At 46.9% G+C, this 20259-nt stretch overlaps 1 protein-coding gene across 14 annotated transcripts in view; it reads right to left on the bottom strand.

Annotated features, from left to right (window-relative positions):
- MBNL3 (muscleblind like splicing regulator 3) overlaps positions 1-20259 on the bottom strand; it is an 87220-nt gene that overhangs the window by 51816 nt on the left and 15145 nt on the right. For 9 of the 14 annotated variants that reach the window (XR_012081379.2, XR_012081380.2, XM_072981158.2 and 6 more), the window contains exon 2: positions 1935-3273. The exons of 1 other annotated variant lie outside the window; for it this stretch is intronic. Coding sequence is in view for 11 of the 13 variants with exons in the window: in XM_072981158.2 (XP_072837259.1) it covers positions 1935-2108 (174 nt within the window). In the remaining 2 variants the exon portion in view is untranslated. Of the gene's footprint in view, positions 1-1934; positions 3274-3387; positions 3416-3518; positions 19789-20259 lie in introns of those variants that run through there. 4 more of the 14 variants (XM_072981159.2, XM_078380717.1, XM_078380719.1 and 1 more) reach the window with 4 other exon arrangements.

Raw genomic sequence — 20259 nt, 5'->3', positions numbered from 1 at the left:
GCGGGAGAAAGAGAGAGAGAGAGAGAGGCGAGGCTGTCGGTTCTCCAGAAACCGGAAGCCGCAAGGTCGCGGTGGCGTTTCTGCCTTGCACAAATTCAAACTTCTTTTGCTTGAAGAGGGAAGCCAGAAAGAACACCCTGTCCTTCCCCCCCCCTCGCCCGCCCTAAGGGCAACTTCCTACAACTGAAGCATTCCAGCGTGATAAGCTCCTTTCTGCCAACCGACAGAAGCCACGGGGAGAGAGGGATCCCCTCTGGACGGGAAACACGGGCGGCCGTTTTATGCCACACAGGAGCAAAAGAAGCGGCCGGCAATTCCCGCTCGTGGATCAAAACAAGGCAAGAAAGCAAGAGCGCCCTCCAAACAAAACCTGCCGGTCCAGTCCGAGGACAGCCGGAAAAGCAAAGAGCGTTTGCACGGGGTTGTCGCATTGATGTCACTTTTCCGTCACGGCCACGCCTGCTCCCTCATTTTGCTAGCACAAAGATGGGGATGGATAATCCACTGGAACAGTAACTGAGGGCCTGTCCCATCAAATGTTTGTCCTGCCATCACCCTGAGCCAGTTGGGGAGCTTTACATGTGTGTGTGTGTGTGGGGGGGGGAAATGCAGGAATCATCATCTCCCACCTGCAGCCCTTGCGGGCTTCCCTATCCATTCTTCCCATTATTTTTGGTTCCCATGGAAAAAGCCACAAAGAGGGAGGCAGAACGCCGCTCCACGGAGGGTGCAAGGGGTTCTCCCATGCCTAAGCACCCAGAAATTTTAGGGGTAGTAAGAGGGTACAACGGAATGGCTGAAGACGAGCAAGGGGGCCAGAGAGTCATGAGGGCAGAGCACACTTATACGAACACTGGAAGCAACCTCATGTCAATCTAGCCCGATCTTGTGAAATCTGGTCAGCAGCCACGGCTTTCTGAGAGTTCAGGTAGGATCTTTCCCAAGTTCTCCCTAAAGATTCACGATATTCCCAAGGGCCACTCCTCCAAGAACCAATGAATGGAGACTTACATCATGGGACTTGGTGTCAAGTTGGATGTAATTCGCACTGGTGACTCAACTTGGTCTTCATTCATGTGTGTGTTGTTGTTTTTTTCAATGACACAGACTCGATTTGCAACTGGGAACCCACTTTCCCTCCCTTTTTTTCTGGAGGGGAGGGAAAGCTTTTTTAAAAAATAGGGGCCTGGATGTAAGGCTCAGGACTCAGTACCAAGACTCGAACTCGGGACTTGGACTCAAAGACTTGTCCCACTTCCTGGCCAAGAACTAGCCAGGCTTGCCCCTGCTCGGCTTCCCACACCAGGCAACATCTGGCTTGGTTCAGGGAGGCATGTTGTTGTTCTAGGGGCAAAAAGAAATACTTTACAACTTTGCAGGAAAGATTATCCAGATAAAAGTTTGTGAAGCTCTTTCCAGCGGCTGGGCTCAGGTATGTGGCGGTTTTAATGCACTTTTTTTTTTTACACATACACTTTTCTGACACATGAATCTGCTCTGCTGACTTGGCCACCCCTTGGCAATGTCATCCATTTCAACTACAACCCCCCACACTACGGCACCTGGGGATTATGAGCGTTGTAGTCCAAGGAGAAAAGGAAAGACGAACCAGCTCTGTTTGGCTGTTGAGTCCAACCCGATTTTAGCCCCGTCTCCTCCGAACAGTGGTGGATCGGCCAAGCGTCAGACGGGAGGCGTTGCCAAAGACTTTCTGTGTAACCCGAGCGGGTGAAGATGAAACCCAGGGCGTGGGAGTTCCCCCAAGAAAACCACGTGGTCTGCCTCTGACTCACAGCTGCTGGGGGAACCAGCTGCCCCAACCGGCTGCCCCTCTTCTCCTACTGACAAAATTCGACAATTCGACCACGATCAAGACACACAGACACGGCAAGGCAAAGGAAGGCAAGAGGGGGGGGGGTTCAGGCGATCCTTACCTTGAGCGAGTCAAAGCAAGCGATCACGCGCCCGTTTTCCACGTGGCAACTCCGCGAGGGGTGAGCGAACTTGCACTCTGTGTCGGAACGGGAGCACGTTCCCCTCTGGAACTCCCTGCACACTTCTAGCGTCAGCCATTTTGTATCACGGACCAAGGATACGTTCACGGCCATATTAAAAAGAATAAAAGGCTCTCCCCCTCAAAAGGGAAAAAAAACGGGAAGAAGGGGGGGGAAAGGAAAGAAAGAAAAGGAAACTGCAACAACAGCCTTCTTCAGAAGAAACGAACTGCTGCTTTTTGCAGAGAGAGAGAGAGGAAAAAAAACACCTAAGGAATTCAAGTTTAAAAAATGTGAAGAAATCACTAAATTTTTTTTTTTTTTGCTTTGGTAAAAATTTCTATTCGCCAGCACTTAGGTTTCCATTGATCTCCAACAATGTTTGTTTAAAACAAGAGTTAAACATAAAGCCAATCATAAAATAGAAATCTCATCAGCATTAAATTGAAAAAAATCAAATTAGAGGCCAGCTCCTAAAAGTGCAATTGCTGAAGTTAAAATAGAAATGTTATATATTTATATGTGTGTACGTGTCTGTGTGTGTGCGTGTGTGTGTCTGTTTATATGTAATATTTTGTGCCACTGCCCAAACTGTTATTTCAAAATAACTGGCAGATTTTCATTACTCCCTCCACCCCACCAAAAAAAACAAAAAAATAAATCTGTGCTCTCCAGTTACTGGTTTCAATTATTTGCATGCAAAAATTAATAATAATTAAATACATGCACCCCCCCCCAAAAAAAGCCCAAACAAAAAACAAAATTCCAAACGCTGCTGGCAACGATGCTGATTAGGTAGGGCAATTTTGTTTCTCGGCGAGAGAAGAACTCTTTAAGCCACTTTCTTTAAAAAAAAAAAAAGCTGATGAAAACTTTAAAAACCAACAGAAGCCGTGTTACTGTTTCGTTGTTGCTATTTCTTATTTCTTGGTTTGTTTGTGTTTTTTTTTTAAAATGGAGTTTGCTACATAGTCAGGAGTCGATGGGGAGGAAACGGCTGAGTCGTAGCTGGGGGGAAAGGGGTTAAAAAAATATACAGGCAAAAGAAAAAAAAAATTATAAGGAAGAGTTGCCGTCAGGAAATGAACTGCAAGGAACACCAAACTTTTCCAAAAAAGCAAAAAAAAAGGAGTAGGGAGGGAGGAAGGAGGTGGAGGCAATAGAGGAGGTGGCTTTTTATATATCTAAAAAGCGAGCGAGGCAAAGCCTTAGATAGAAATCCGAGCAGTGGCGTTGGGTGGCGGCGTCGGTGGCGTCAAAGAAGGCACTTTTCAGCAACCTGCAGAAGAGAAGAGAAGAGTGTCAGCAAAGCTAAAGCAAGGACCCCACCCTCCAAGCGCCCAACTCTCCCTCGGAAAAGCCACATTTTAACAGGAAACCTCCAGATACTGACAGGGTGGCTACAGAAGTCAGCCATTGTTGGCGTGTGCTTCTTTTTTTTTTTAATTAAAAAAAAAATTTAAAGAGCGAGAAAGAGAGAGAAGGGCATTTCCCACACAGGATGAAGCAACCAATTAAATGTACCGTTGCAGCAGAAAGTCTGGGCGAGCATCCAATAAAGAAGACTGATTCATATTCATCTAATTCTGGCAGGCATTCTCCCTCGTTCTCTCGCCTCGCGCCCCCACCCTTCTCTCTTTTTCTGTGCCCACCGCACGGAAAATGCCTCCGCCTGGCGTTGCGACGGACGGACGGCCCCTCCTGGTGCACCCGCGATGTGTCTCCGGGTCGGCAACACAGGCCAGACCCAGCTCCGGCTCAGCACGCCGCGGCCACGGAGCGGTGGCACACGACGCCGTTGGCCCCGGATCGCAAATTCCCTCAGTGCTCCCAAGACTCGGCGCTGGTGGGCCAAGCCAGCTTCAGAGGGAAACGAGAAGCATTTCTGCTTTGGCTTTACACACACGGCCCCTGACACCCAACGCTCACGACGACACCCCTCCTGGAAACCCACAGCGCGTATGGAGGTGGCAGCGTGCCACAGGGAGAATGTCACGAACGATAACATGGACAGACAAAGGAGAAACACGGCTGCCCTTTTCCTCCATGTCTTTTTTCCCCCTTCAATATGGTGTAAATCTTTGAGAGGAAGTGTTTGTGTACATGTACGTCAAGCGGATGGGAGGTTTATCCCCCTCCTCCACAGAAAAATGTTCCGGGCTGGGAATCAACATAGCCTTCCCTAGAAAGAGCCAACGCAACAACCCAACAACGCTCTGCCTCACCCCCCATTAACTGCTCTGTGTCCACCGGGCATTTTGCTTAACCCCCCGGCTCTCTAGCAGAAGCTGAGCTGAGAGGTTTCCATCTGCCTTCCACCAGGCAGGCCACGCTGAAATTTAAATCAGCGGTAAATGGGCAGGAGGAGGTACATCCCCCCTTTAAAAAAATATTTAACTCCTTATTAACAGATGCTTTTTTTCAGCCAGTCTACCAGATGTGTCCCTGCTGCAGCTCTAGCATTGGGCGGAGTGACTTCTTTCCACAGAAGGCTTGACTAATGGCAGAACGATGCTGTCAACGGCACAGCATGCTCGTGATCTCAAAACTGCTTCTCGCACAAGGAAACACCACAGCCCCCCTGTTTCTCATTGCTAACTTTCCAGCGAAAAACGTCTCCTATGGAAGCAGGCCCAGGCTCCATTTAGGTTGGGATCTCCCGCCTTGCCATAGCCAGCCACCAGAGAAACCCACACCATGAAACGAAACTTAATGACATCACAGTTTGGATGTTGGCCGTCAGTAGTCACTCGCTGGGCAGGATCCTTTCCTAGCCCGAGCTGGTGACATCCCAGGACTTGTACCCAAAATCTTCTGCATGCAAAGCATGTGCTGCAACTCAGACAGTTAGCCAGGAAACCCAGCACTGCCCTGGATGTGACCCTCTGCACCAGGGGGCAGCCACTGGAAAAAAAAAAAAAAAACAGATGCATCGCAAATCCCAAGCAAAGAGGTTTCTCATTTCTTGGGACAGGCGACGTACCCTCCAGAGATTATCTCAATCGACAGGCTGATATGGAAACTCAATGCTCAAGGGTTTCCCCACCCCTGTTCTATGTATGAAGTCTGCAATTTCAGGTAAATTCTGCAAAAATGAGATCAAACACCACCACCCCCAAAAATCCCTCCAGACATCTTGGCCTTAAACCCTTCTTGGCTTCCAAGGACAAAAATCAGAGCTCCAGATTGTATCTGGAAACTTAAGTAGGAGTCAATGCAGTGGTTGAAGGAGAAAGGGAAACTGACCAGCTCTCCCAGAGACAAAAGTGAAACTGACCGATTATCCCGGGGACAAAAGCTAAACTGACCGAATGTTCTAATTCCTGAAAGGAAACCTGCCTCTTTTGCCATCTTCCTGCATCCAATTTCCCTCCACCCCAAAGTTCAATGTTTTGTTTTCTCATTCTACGTAGGAAGTTGGCAATTACAGGTAAAATCTGCAAGAACTGACTCAAACAAATAAAAAACGTACTTAAATTCAACAGGTCCGCACAGTTAACTGTGCTGAGGGCTGCCCAGAAAAATTTTTTAGCAAAAAGAAGTGTTAGCCCTGAGATTCAACATTATCTTGGTTGCATGTGTAGAGATTCGAACCAAGGGTCGTGAAAGTTAAGCTCTCAGAAACTGGGCCCGGATAGCGGAATCTGTGGATTTCAGATTCTGCCACTGGAGATTTTTTTAAAGCTTTGGGTTCTTCCCATGCAGAAGATGAAGGAACTTGTGACAACTAGCAAATCTTTATTAAAAAAATGAACTGGAATGAAACGGTCACCCATCGCTCCTGAACCAAGAATCAGTGCAGTAACTAGAGACAGCCACAAATCGCCGCTTCAGGGGTTCGTGCTGGTTTGTTTATTGGCCAAACAACTGTTCAGTGCTTCAAAGCTGTGCCTCCTCCAGCAGGCGCCCGCTCAGGGGCAGCACTCAGAGGAGGCAGGGCAGGGAAGTCAGGCCATTGCCTCCGAGCAGGCGCCTGCTGGAAGAGGCAGGGCTTTGAAGTGCTGAACTGCTATTCGGCCAATAAACAAACTGGCTTGTGCCCTTATCTAGTAATAACTGACACATAATGTCAAACTAAGGGATCTATCACCTCGGCCAGGTATGCATTCATTGATGGGTGCCGATGACCCCATTAATTCTCTGTCCCCATGACGTCCCTGGCTATAATTGAGAGCTGATTACATGTCAACATAAACACTGGGTCCAGAGAAAATCCCACATTACAATCTCTTACTTTTAACAAGGAACGCAACCACAGCAAACACCAACTCTATTTCTATTCCAGGGTCAGCTGCAATAATCAGAAGTGTCTTTAATTGATTTTTGGTTTCAAAGATCAACAAACATCTCATACCTCCAGTCCCTAGGTTGTGTGATATCATATCCCTGGAAACCCAGAACGACTTCCTCATTTCCTAAGGGCTTCCTGTTCAATAACATAAAAGACGACAGGTGTTCAACATCATAAAAGAGAAGAGAAAACAAGGAAGGACGCCAAAGCCCAACAATCAAGAAAGAAAGAAGGCCCCAGTATGACCTTCCGAAGGACAGAGGCCACCAAATCAATAAAACCAGGTTCCCCTGTCCAATTCCATCCACCTGAACCAGCTCAAGACTGTTGTTGTTACACACTGTAAAGTTCTTTCCAATTTATGATGACCCTATGAATTAGCTGACCTTCAAAAGCTCCCATCTTTAAGTGAATGGCAGCAGGAAAAGAGGAGAAACCAAGTATGGGATGTGTTGGCCTTCCAATGAAGGAAGCCGTGGTCTTGAGTTTGCAAGACGAGAGCAGGGCTGTTAAGGATGAGACCTTTTGGAAGCCACTGATCAGAGTCCTTCTAAACTGTTGGCACACAACAACTCAACATGTTGATGGGCTCAAGTGAGAACTGAGCAAAAACAGGAAAAGTTAGTCGTCCAGAGAAGAAAGGGGTCTGGGAATTGCCCCCAAAAGTGTATTTACCTAGTTCTTGGAAGTGCAGAGGGAGATCGTTGCCCTTTTCAGCCCAGGGTTTCATAAAATTCCCTGGCAAACCAACTCCCCCATTTGAATTTGGAGCTGCTGAGCCAGTTCCCTCCAACTGATGCGCGCAAAGCAGAAGGTGTAAGCATTGGCAGCTTAATCAACAGCTCAGCACAAAGCGGGCACAGCCCCACCAACAAGTCAGCACAGGCGGTCCGATGGGTGGGGACCCACTGGAATTCTCTTAGGAACTGCACCGACCCAACCGACCGAAGCCTTCGGAGGCTTTGAAACGAGGCAGGAAGAGCTTTCCTCAAAACTGGAAGCACTGCCAATGGAAACAAAGATGTGTGTTACATTTACAGCCTGGTTATTATTAGCCAAAGCTTGTGATATGAATCAACGTTGGGGGGAGGGGGGGTGTTCTTCAAACCAGGGATGGAGAATCTGTGGCCATCCAGAAATGGATGGATTGCAATAATCCTTAACCTTCAGCATTAGGTATGCTGGAACTGGGCTGACGGTTCAACAATACACAGAGTTGGAAGGGGCCTATAAAGCCATCGAATCCAATCCTCTGCTCAAAGCAGATCTGACAGATGGTTGTGCAACTGTTTCTGGAATGCCTCCAGTGTTGGAACGCTCACCGCCTCCCACTGAGGTAATTCATTCCACTGTTGTGCAGCTCTAATAGTTGAGAAGTGTTTTTCAGCTGAAATCTGGCTTCCCGTCACTTCAGCCCACGATTAGGTGTCCTGCCCTCTGGGATGATCAAGAACAGATCCTGACTCTCCTTTGTATGACTACCTTCCAAGTACAGTGGTGCCTTGCACAACGAGTGCACCATAGAACGACGAATCCGTACAACGGGGCCGTTCTAGTGATCGCAAATGCAATCGCACACCGATGGCCCCTATGGCTCAAAATTGCAGAGCGAAGGTCGGTAAGCGGTTCGCTTACCGACCTTCGCTTTGTGACCCGCCAATCAGCTGTTTGGTGGCTTCAAAATGGCTGCTGGAAGCCCCAAAATGGCCGCGCGCAGCGTTTTCATGCCCTCGTTAAGCGAGGGGAGGGCACGAAAATGGCTGCCGGCCATCGGAGAAACACCGCTGTACTGTGAGTAAAGCTGCTATTGGAACACATTAAACTAAGTTTAATGCGTTCCAATGGATTTTTTTTGATCCGTACAGCGATGTTTTCACACAGCAAGGGTTAATCCAGAACTGATTAACCTTGCTGTGCGAGGCACCACTGTACTTGAGAAGCGCGATCCTACCTCCTCTCAGTCTTCTTTTCTCAAGGCTAAGCATGCCCAGTTCTTTCATCCTTGGGTTATCCCTACTTCTAGATCTCTTTCACTGAACCCAAAGTATTTTGAATACTCCGTTGCAGCCTTAATTTTTGCTCAAATCCTGAAGGACTAAAGCCTGTTCATGTCTTGAGACACCTGACCAAGTGCTTGAGGGGGACTGTACCACGTGACAGCCCCCGCCTCCAGAGGGCATCTCACGTAAGGTGACCCCAGGTAGCCATACATTTGCAGGAGTGAGATTTTAATTCTCGCCCTCAGTTGGACATGACTAGACCCTTCTTCTACGGGTGTGCCACACGGCCACTCCGAGGGGAGGACTCTGTAGTACACATGTCTCTGGAAGCGAGGAAGCCCACGCCTGCACCCACGTCTTCTGGCAACCTGTTGTTTGGACATCTGAACAGAGCTCCAGGATTAATAAACCCCTTCCTTCCCTCAGCAATGAACCCTCAGAGAAAAGTCACTACAGCCTCTCATCTGCATAAGAGGAAAAAAAACCAAAACAAACGAGCATAACTTAGCCACGACTGCAGAAGGACAGACCTGGATCTTTCCTGGAGGATTTGCCACCACCTTTTGCTTTTATGAAGGTATATTTGGAAGAGGAGGGAAAAAGAACAAGAAAAAAGAAACCTCAAAATTACTTTGCATATTTTAGAAAATGGTGGGGTATAAATGTTCAAAAGTAAGGAAGTAAAAATATGGAAGGTTAGGATCCCCCACTAGGGGAGAAACGCAGGATGAAATGAATGAATGAATGAATGAATGAATGAATGAATGAATGAATGAATGAATGAATGAGCTAGGTTACTAGCAAGTTAGAACAGAAGAGGCAGGCAGGATCAAATCAAAGGCTCTACCAATCTGCTCGTGTGGTCAGAACAAGGGCTGTATGGAAAGGAAGGATATATTTTAAAAAAAACACAAATAAAACCAAAACACATTTTAGCACAAGCAGGACCTCAACAATTGGACCAAGGTGTTTCCCTGAAGCAAAACGACAGTGGTCCATTATTACAGGCAGTGAATAAACAGGTAACAGAAAGCCGACTCAACCCCCCCCCCCCCGCGGTCAGTCAACGGAGCAAAACTGAGCGGGAGCGCCAAAGGTCATCATCCATCAAAGATGCCGCTGGTGGGATGAGTCTGCAAAAAAAGGGCCCGGAGGTGATGCAAGGACAGGAAAGGAGCCGGTACCTTCGGCAGTCAAATCCCGCTTAGTTCCCCCCCCCCCGCCACTAATCCCCTTTCAAGCACACACTCTGGGGATGTTCACCAAACTCACATCTCTGGGCGCGCCAGCGAGGCCTACCAAGACGGATCCACGCTGACCCGGGTCACAGAACAATGCGACGCAGCCACAAGGGCAACGACATTGTCCCCTGCACTTTTCGGGAAGTCTTCCCTATTCAAGCCATTTGGCCACCAGGGCACCGGCGTGTGACCGGCGTGCTTGTTTTACGGCGCATGAACAAAAGGCCCGTGTAGATCTCGCAGACAGCAACAAGAAGCAGGAGGGGTGACTCTGGCTTTTTATTGTCATGAGCTGGCCCCTTGTCCAAAAGGACGATTTAATTTGCTGAATGGCGATTCAGCCGCCTGAACCCAACGAGGGGCACAACAGCCAGCGGGGCGGTATAGGGATGGAAACCAACCAACTAATGCCAAAACAGAAATCCACTCCACCCCTCCAGAGGCTCCTCTAGAGAAAAACACGATACTTGGGAAATGTGTGCATTCCCAAGGCTAGCCGCCAAGAGCTGCGGTAAACATATTTTGCAGAAAACTAGGCCAGCGTTTTAAAATTGGGGAGAGCGAAAGCATGTGGGCAACTGAGCGATCCAGGGCATGAAGCTGACCCCCTGAACCCGCCAAAGTGGTTTGGGAGAGGGTTTGGGAGAGGTACAAGCAGGCTTTTGGAGGAAAAGCTCCCAGCTTGGCCCACACCAAAGCGAAGACCACGGGACGTTACTAAATGGCTAAGAACCACTGAAAAAAGGAAAGGAAGTTAAGAAAGAAACAAGGGTTTATCATAAACAGAACAGCAATTCTAAAATCTTAACTTGATATTTATGCTGGCTGGATTCTACCATGCACAGATGGACAATTGCACAAGCAGGTTTTGAGGGTTTTATTTTTTTCCCTTTTTTATTTATTTTGCATTTTGCCAGCTGTCCATTGCTTGACCTTGTGATCAATTGCACGAGCCAGATGTTGTGACAGACAGCTGGCAAAACAGAGAGCGCCACCCTTGTAAAGAACCCTCCCATGTTCACCAGTGGTTCGCAACCTTGGGTTCCCGGATGTTCCTGGACCGCAACTCCCAGAAGCCTTTGCCAACACAAGTTGTGGTGAAGGCTCCTGGGAGTTGCAGTCCAAATATGTCTGAGAACCTAAAGCCAGAAACCACTGACCTAACCCAACAGGATTCTGGCCTCTTTTTCTTACTTCTGATAGCCCAATGCCAGTCAAAACAGACACACTTATACACCATCTCTTATTTGGAGGCTTCTATGACATCACAGCAGCTCAACCAATCGCTCATAAGCATTTAGAAACCAGATCTTGTCCTTATTTTGCCCAGATCCTACATGACACGTGAGCCAGGGAGACAGCAGTTCAAGCCCATCCTCAGCAGTAAATTTTACAACCTACCTCTCCAGGCTGTTGTAATTTAACGAGGGGGGGGGGCGCAATTTACATCTATGGACAGATTCCATTTCAAGTTCAGTGGATTACAAATATGAAACAATGTAGCCAAATGTAACTCTTTCGCTGCTGCAGTCCCTGGATCGAATTTATGATTGCATCATCCAGAAATTGAACAAGTTAAAAAAAAAGGGGGGGGAGAAGAGAAAAATTAGTAAATAGATGTGGCCCAGAAAATCTGAGCATCCAAAACACACAAGGTGGGTGCTTTGGTTGCTCAGTAAATGCTTCAAAACAATGTCCACCTATTAGACAGAGCCTATGTACAATATCTAGAATTATCTTCCCTCTCCTTCCTCTGCTCTCAAGCAGATTAAGAACACATTCTTGTCTTAAACCAAAGGCACTATTATATTAAAGTAAACACGATGTAGGGCTGATTAGACAGCAGACACTTGGGATATTTTCTGCAGGAACATTCTGTACCTAGGCCGCTCCCTCCATCCCTCCACACACTCCCCGAAGCAATTCTTTTCATTTAAGGTAGACCTTTGGAGGCTCAGAAAAAGTAAGAAACACTTTTGTTTTCTTGGGGATGCCTTGTCAGCGGAAAGAGCTGAGCTTCCCTTACTGTCCCTCCCACAAACCTTCAAGAAAGGCTGCCGGGGATGTCAAAAGCATGGAGGGATGTGAAGAGTCCACTCTCATTAGGAGCAGGCCACCAAAGGAAGGGAAGCTCAAGATGCTTCCAGATGAAGGGGACCGTCCCGTCCCATCAACCAGAAGATGCTGGGCTGCTATTTCGGCTTTCCTTAACAGCTGTTCAGGTGTTTCTGACTTCCGCTCTCAATCCCCGGGGTTATAGGCCAAGATATCATGAAGGACAATGCTTGAGGACCCTGATTCTGGAGCTCCTGATTCTGGAGCTATAACAATTGAAGACGGCCTACAGTTCAGCAACAGGGCATGTAGAAGGTTCCAGGTTGAATCCCATTCAAAGAATCACCTAGCAAGTAACTTCCGGAAAGGAGAGGAGATTCTCTCCTTCTGTTCCCAAGTTCCCAGAGAGTTTCCTTCAGCCATTTTGGGAAGGCAGACTATAGCTCTCATCACCCCTGACAACTGGATATGCGGGCTGGGTTTCAGGCAAGTACTAGCCCTCCTCATATGGAGGAGGACGAGGCTGTTTGAAGGTTGAGTCAAGCATCCTGGGATGGGTAGACAAACAGACCTAGGGCACAACAATGTCTGAGAGGATGGCTCCATTCGCAGAAGAGAAGAGCTAGTTTTGAAAACACCCTTCCCAGAACTCATCAGCTGCACGACGATGCTGGAAACAGTGGCCCAGAAATGTATTTTTCCCAAGTTCCGGATTCACTGCACAAAACTCAATTCCCAATGCGTTCGTTATAGGGTGTGAGGCAGGTGAAGGCTGAGAAGAAAGCAACGCAGCCTTCAGAAAACAGCTGTCCAGCAAAGGGGGCCCATGGAAGAAGAGAAATGGGCAAAAGACTAAACAGTCTTAAAGCCGCATAAACTGGACAGCGAGCCATCTCAGGCAGTCAAGCAAATTTCCATCCTGCAGGAAATTCCATCCTTTCAGCGTTTGTTTACAACCTGCATTGCAAGGAGAAAGCTAAGCATGGCGAGCCATCCCTTTCTCCATCGAGGGGGACCACAAGATCTTAGAAAAGATTCCAGTTTGAAGAAAGACGGAGCAAAGCCTTGATAGATCTCAAGGAACAGGTTGCTGGGGACACGTTGCCTGCATCACCCAGGGCAACCCACCCCTTCGGCATGTGGAGGAGCCTGGTTTCAATCCCCCGCCATCCACATTTAATCAGACGGACCTAGAGTTTGAGACAATTAACAATCGTGGGGTATTTTTCTGCATGCTACAGTGCCTCTCCTCTTGCAGACTCATTCGCCTTGTTGAAGCAACTGTGACTTTCGGCTTCAGAAAATACCTCGGCAGCCTTGCAGTCAACTTCAAAACTGCCCCGAACGGGCAGCAAGGGCACACGGCTCTGCAGATAAGATTGTTTGCCTGTTTTTCCACACACACACCCCTGCAACTCTTCCTGATTCCTTCACCCTGCCGCCAAGAGTCATCTAGAGGGTGAAGGCGGTAATGCTTGAGCAAAAAGATCTCGAACAGCATTTTCTCCCCAGCCTCCAATTCCACCACGTTATCTCCTTTAATTACATGTCCCAGGGTTTCTATAAGAAATCCGATTATTGTTTAAAAGGGGAGGGGGAGAGAAAGGAAAATGAAAAACTTAAAGATACTCGTAAGGCACCCTCAGCAGTGATACACTGACCTATTTTTAAGTTTTGCATTCTTGAACGTTCGGCACCGCACTTTCTCGTTAATTACATTTTTTATGCTTCGCCGAGGAGGATAATCCTTATCTGGGCGAGTCCTGCAAGATTTTCCTGCATGAAAAGGAATCATCCTCAAGAAAGAAAAAGAGAGAGAAGGAGAAGAAGAAGAAGCATTTTCGTGTTAGCCTTTTCACTCTTACATCAGCCACGTCTGCCCTCCCTCTACCCAAATGACTTTTATGGAAAGTCGAGTTGGGATCCTGGAATCTATGAAGGCTCACACCGGACCTTTCGCTACCTGGGGCCAGACAGCAAAGGGTGTCCCGCGGACTGCCAAAGTCAAAGCACACGCTGTACTTTTCAGCCAGCCAAATCACTTTGGCATCTGAGGCAGAAAATCTGGCAAAAGTTTCTCGCCTCCCCCTCCTTTTACAGGAAAAAAACGCAGCACTAAGAAACAGAAGAACTAACCATTTGACATCTTTACATATCAGCCAACATCGGCTACTTGCAGGGGCCGCCTCACTCTAACCAAAGGTAGGGCCGGCTCTGCCTACGAAGTGGGATATACGGGTGATTTTCTCTTGGTACCACTAGCTCAAGGAGTAAAAAAAAAAATCATGCCCACAACCTCTTTCAATAGACATGTCCCTTCAGTCCAAACGCTTCTGCTCCCACCTTGCCAAAGCACAGAGAGCGACATAAGTTTGGATGACCAGTGACAGACCAACTCTCTCAAGCCTCTTACCCCGAATTTCCTTCCCTTCCACCTTCCAGGCTCCCACACCAAGCGCCTCCGGATGCCTGCTGTGTCTCTGGCTGGTGCCATCGCTCCAGTCGAGCCACAAAATTCTCCTGCAAACCTCAGAAAATTACTAATTTCCAATGGCCAACAGGCTGGAGCATTCGCGGACAGCAGCCTGCTTTGGTCAGATGTGATGGGGCCTCAAGTCTACGAAAGCTTGCACCAGATTAAACGTGCAATAATAATAATAATAATAATAAGAAGAAGAAGAAGAAGAATAATAAGAATAAGAATAAGAATAATAAGAATAATAAGAATAATAATGGGAAGAAGAAGAAGAAGAAGAAGAAGAAGAAGAAGAAGAAGAAGAAGAAGAAGAAGAAGAAGATTATTAAGACAACAATTATGATGGATTGGCTTTATTTCCTGTCCTCTCTCAGAAGAGATGATGACAGCTAAAAATCTAGAACACGGTTGAAATAAAAATCAATTACAAGCATCTAAAAATCACAGATCTAAAGTCACAAATTTTTGCTGTTTTACAACAGCCTAAAAAAGCTTTTGAAATCCATGAGAAGTCAATGGGGTTGGTTTTATCATCCTACACCTGAGTGAGTTTCCATAAGCAAGCGGAGACTTAAACCCAGATCCCCATGTCCGACACTCTGCCCACATTGGCTCAGATTTTTTAAAAAAATTTCACAAGGTTTGCAAAATCACAAATGATTCATCTAAACTCACACATGACACTAAAATGGAAATTAAAAACACCTTAGATCAACATTGTAAGTGTCTGCCAAAATGCGAGGAAAGGAATGCAAATATTCCCTTTGTTCCGTATGCCATCCCATCGTCTTGTTGACATGGCACTTAGTATCAGCGAAATGTTTACGACATGTCTCTTCATGCAGGATTTTTCCCAAACTGTAATGGCTGGCTTGTTTCCCCCATTGATAATTATGGTGATTATTATTTTGCTGTGTGTCCAAACAACTGAACTCCTTAAAATGGTAAAAACGTCTCATTTTCTATTTGCTGACTTGGCAAACGGTGGTTCATTTCACCACTCATTTGAGGAAGATCTAAGCTGTCTCATGCGAGTCACTGGGGAACTTTCGGTTACTATTTTCTCAGTAAAGATCAGGGAAAACACCCTCCCCGTGGCCAAAGGATGTGTGCGCATAGCTGCACACATTTTTTCGGTACAGCGTGTGAGAAGGAACAATGTCAGGCTGGATTTCAGCCCAGTTCTCCAGTGGCAACCTTGTTCGAGAATACCCTACTGAAATCCTAAGCTGGAATTCTTGTAAAGCCTGCATTATTGCAGGACGTAAAGGTTTTTAGGGCAAGGAAAACTCATTAAAAATAAGAAAATCGGGACATTGTTCTGGAAAAAAGAAAAAAAGCAAACAAACAAATTTTTTAAAAACCCAAGCTCGGCTGGGCAGGCAGGTCCTCTCCTTCTATCTCTTCCTCTCTGAAATCCAGACCTCTCCTTATCAGATAGAAACTAAACATTTTTTTTAAAAAAACGGGCTCTTTAGAAAAGGCTGTTTATTACCGAGGCACGCAAACTAATAATAAAAATGAACAGGAAAAGGGCTTCTTTCGGCAGGCTGGAAAGGGGACGTGGAAAAATGGAGCTCGGATCGGAATGCAGGCTGATGAGGACAAGGCAGTGCTGCTCAGCAGTTAAAGCCACTTTGGGAAAGAGCTAAATTCCCCTGCGTGCCGCCAAATGAGTCTTGCTTCCCACCCCCACCAAGAAACTGGCAAGTTGCCCCTCTAAGGGATATGATTGCCATCTTAAAAACTAAGCCCAGTTGAATTACAAACAAACTTCTAGACATCACTGCCAGTTTCCTTTGGAGGGGGCTGGTGTGGCTCTCGGCATCCGGAATTTTCCCACCCTGGTTTTAAAGGACCACCCTTTTTTTCCTAGGGCATGATCTTCCACGTTTCCAACAGCATTAGGGAACTTCTTTCCTATACTGGACCCCTTTCCCAAAGCACCTCTGTGCAGTGGCAGCAAAACTCCGTACCAGAACGAGATGAATTCTCGATCATGCTATTCATCTCTGCAGGGCGAGTTTGCAAATACAAAGAGGGGGCTGATGTCTGCCCCAAAGGACTCACCGTCTAATATCTGACACGATATGGGCAGTTTTGAAAGCAGGTCCCATACTCCACCCACGGCCCCTGGAACAAAAATCAATTTGTTGCCTGTTCAAAACAAAACACCCTCAAATAATTTGCATTGGGAATAGTTTGCAATAATATGCTGTTCCTGAAAAAAAATCAATTTCTCTCTGCAGTGCATAGACCGCAGCTAAATGCATAGGGGACAGAGAAGCTGGGTGGGTGGGTGGCGGAGAAGCCTTTTGGTGTAACGGTAAAACTGCAATACTGCAGTCAAGGCTCTGCTCACAACGTGAATTCAATTTAGATGGGCTCAGGTAGGGGACTCGAGATTGACGCATCCTTCCGCCCTTCCCTAAATTGAGAATCCAGCTCACTGGGTGGGTGGGCGCAATGTGTAGCCTGAATAATTAAACTGTACTGCCCAGAGAGAACTTTCAGCGCTGCAGGCGATATATAAGCACCACACTTTCTTTTAGTTTTTGACATCACAGACCCTGCTATTTGAAAAATCCATGGGTTGCAACCCCCTTGAGCGCTCTGGTTCTGCTACATCACTCTAAGCCAAAATGGCATGCAATAGGTATGCACGAGCAAGGTAAACCTGGATGATGATGCAGCAGCAAACAGAGAAGATGCCACATGCCGGTCAACAGAACCTAGCGCCACTGGTGAGAACACGTCACATTTCCACGGCCAAGATGCCTTTGCTTAGTGTGGTACATCACACTGCCATAGACCCACTGAATCAATGGAGTTTCCAGCGAGTCAGCTCCTCCGTAAAGTCCCACTGATTCCACTGAGCCTACTCCGGTTGTGACTTACTATGCAAATGCCCATTACACCTAGGGGAGGCCCACTGAAACCGAGAGGACTTGTAACGGTGACACATCAAATCCCCACTCATTCCATGGGATGACTCTGGTGCAATTCGCTACACTAAGCAACAGGATCTTGGCCGCCAAGTCTCCACTGGCTGGAAGCATTCAGACCAAAGTGAAAGAGCAAAACGATGACACCCTGGAACCAAAGTCAAGCCCGTCCGCGTTCCTGCAGAGCCTCCTCCGGTGTATGAGACACAGTTCATTCTTACACAACCGGCCAGGTTTTGCAGCCGCCAAGGTCACCTTGTCTGATCTGCCGCAGAAAACGCGGCCACACACGTTTTAACTTGTCCATGCACTCACATCAGTTTCCATGAATTTTCCATGAGTAATCCCCATTTATGGCTCCACGGTATCGATTCACATCGTCTTGTGCAGTCCGTCGCGTTATCCTCTGCATCCCAGATCAGAAGCGTTCTTGTTCTGGATGGACTACAACTCCCAGAATCCACCAGCCCTCCACTGTCCTGTTTCGCAGCAGATTTTCTGCAAAATAAGTCCAGCTGCACAGGCTCCCTGAAGCATCGCCCCTTTGCCCAGATGCAAATGATTTCAATCATTCACCATGCAGAGCTTGGTTGGTGGGTTCAACAAAAGCAGCTAGAAGACCACCACTACACCTCGCCAAACTGCTTTTCCGCCCCTTTGCAATGTTTTTGTCCCAGCCAAGCTGACCCATCAGGAGGCCAAAAAATCTGGCGCCATTTACTGGAGAACTACAATGCCGCTGCAAGGTAGAACGTCCGTGCCTGTATTTCCGGGAGCTGTCGTTCAAGAAAGAGACTCCCAAGCTGTGAACAGAGGTCAGAAGGAGTCTCGTACAAGGTGGGCAGAACACAAGAGCTGGCTTAGACCTGACGACTGTGAAGGTCCAGCCCTTGCCAAGGAGGGGTGGATTCAAACTCCTGACCTCTAGCTCTGCAGCCAGAGACCTAAACCACTGAGCTATCCAGCAGCTCAATCGCGGGAGCACACACACTCTCTCTTTCTGCTCACTGCTCCCAATGACAGACAGAGCCTTCAGCTGTGTCATGATGACTCAGCATCGTGGCTGGCTCTCACTCTCCCTCCTCTGCCCATGCGTATCTTTGTTTTTAAATCAATCGTTTATTTTAGATGTCAGTCGGAGTAGCATCAGAACAAGGGCTTTGGAAGCACCCACTTCCTGGCCTGTCCTTCTGCAGCGGAGGCCGTTCTCTGTCTGGTTCTTTCAGAGCCTCTCAAGAACGTTAAATTATCTCGCTGGGCTCCGCTTCTGCTGTTTTTCTGTTATTTTGATGGCCTGCTCACTTTCCAAAGGGTCAAGTGTCTCAGACCCCCTGCAGCAGCAAAATGAAACGAAAACAGGGCAGTGAGGAACCTTGAGACTCCAAACAGTTGTACAGGGGCGCCTCGACTTACGAACGTCCTGACATACGGCCATTTCGAGCTACGACCGGAGTTCTGGAACCAATTAAGTTCATAATTCGAGGCACCACTGTATTGTCGCTTAGATCTGTAGGCTTCGCATGAAGTTCAATTTTAATGCCACTGTTAGAGGGATCAAAAGTTAGAAAATTTATCTGCTAGTTAAATTTATACCCCACTGTTTGTTCGTTTGATTCGTATGCCGCTTTTCTCATGATGGTGGAGATCAGTGATTCCTAGCTTTGGATAAGCCAGGTGTTCTTGGAATGCAATTCCCAGAAGCCTTCACCAGCAACTGTGCTATCTGGGGTATCTGGGAGTTGCAGTCCAAGAACATCACCTGCGTCACCCAAGTTTGGCAGCCACTGGTGTAGACGGCTCTCCTCTCCCCTACTTTATTTGTCCAACATCCCTGTAAGGTAGATCACCGAGAGAATGTGTGTGACATTCCGTAACTTTTACAGCCAAGTGAAGATCTGAACCCATTTTTTTTCCCAACCCTTAATCCAACGTCATAAATAAGACAGCATTCTGGCTCTCTGTAGACCCACTGAAATGAACAAAACTTGCTAGTCCCAACTAACATTAAGCCCCATTGATTCCAATGGCTCTATTTCAGACACAAGCTAGATTCTGCCCGAATCAGCTCTATGGATTCAATGGGATTTACATAACTGCCAACTTTCCTGATTCTATGGGCCTACTCAATTTGGAATAGCACCTGGATTTGGGGCCAAGGGGCCCTCGGTTGTTTCGTTTTGCAGACGTCCTGCATTTTTCAAATTCTAATTTTATCTCCCTGCTATGATTTGTTGATACACAACCCACCTTCAGACCCCGTCGCTCGGCTAATCAAGCAGAAGATAAACAGCAGTATGCATACATAAATTAATGAATAACTGCACAGTATTAAAACTGTTTTGACACACAGCAAAATAATAATCACCATAATTGTCGGAAGGGAACTAGTCAGTCCCGGCTGTTAGAGGCAGAATTTTGCTCTGCTTGTGAAAAAGCACAAGCTGATACAGTACTTAATGCCGACGGAACGTGGGTGCAGTCCTACCGGGGAAAGCTTTCCAAAATATTGATTTCCTTTTAATTTTTTACTTCAGGATTTCTACCTCACCTTCCTAATCCCCTCAGACATATCATGGGAGGGCTTAAAATATAGTCAAACCTATGCCGAGGGGTGGCTGAGCAATATTTTCATGGCTACCTGTATGCTTTCCAGGCAATGAATAGAAATGAGCATGAACTTCTGGTTCGTTGGTTCGTGCTGATTCGTTTATCGGCTGAACGTGTGTTTGGTTCTTCAAAGCCCCGCCCCCTCTGGTGGGCACCCACTCAAGAGGCAGCAGCCCGGCTTCCCTGTCCCGCCTCCTTCAGGCATGGCCTCTGAGTGGGCACCCCGCCAGGGGAGGTGGGGCTTTGAAGCGCCAAACAGGTGTTTGGCTGCTAAACGAACCAGCATGAATTCCCAAACTGGCGGTTCGTGCAAATCTCTAATTATGAACTGTATTTAGACAAAAAGACAGTGTTAAAGTATAATAACAGGTCCAAAGTGGGGTGGGTAGCTGCAGCAGCAGAATTACTATATTATTATATTATATTATATTATATTATATTATATTATATTATATTATATTATATTATATTATATTATATTATATTATATTATATTATATTATATCGTGATGTTTTGCCTCTTTTTTGTGAATGTCCCCGATTCTGAATTGTGCAATACTTTGACAAGAAGAAAGAAAGAAAGCTATTTCCCACCTGAATTCTGTCTTGGGTCCTGTTTTATATTAACTAAATTTCTGACACATGCACAA

Source organism: Pogona vitticeps, chromosome 11, assembly GCF_051106095.1.
Source record: "Pogona vitticeps strain Pit_001003342236 chromosome 11, PviZW2.1, whole genome shotgun sequence".
In the NCBI taxonomy this organism is placed as follows: Eukaryota; Metazoa; Chordata; class Lepidosauria; order Squamata; family Agamidae; genus Pogona; species Pogona vitticeps.
This window is presented reverse-complemented; position numbering and strand designations above follow the sequence as displayed.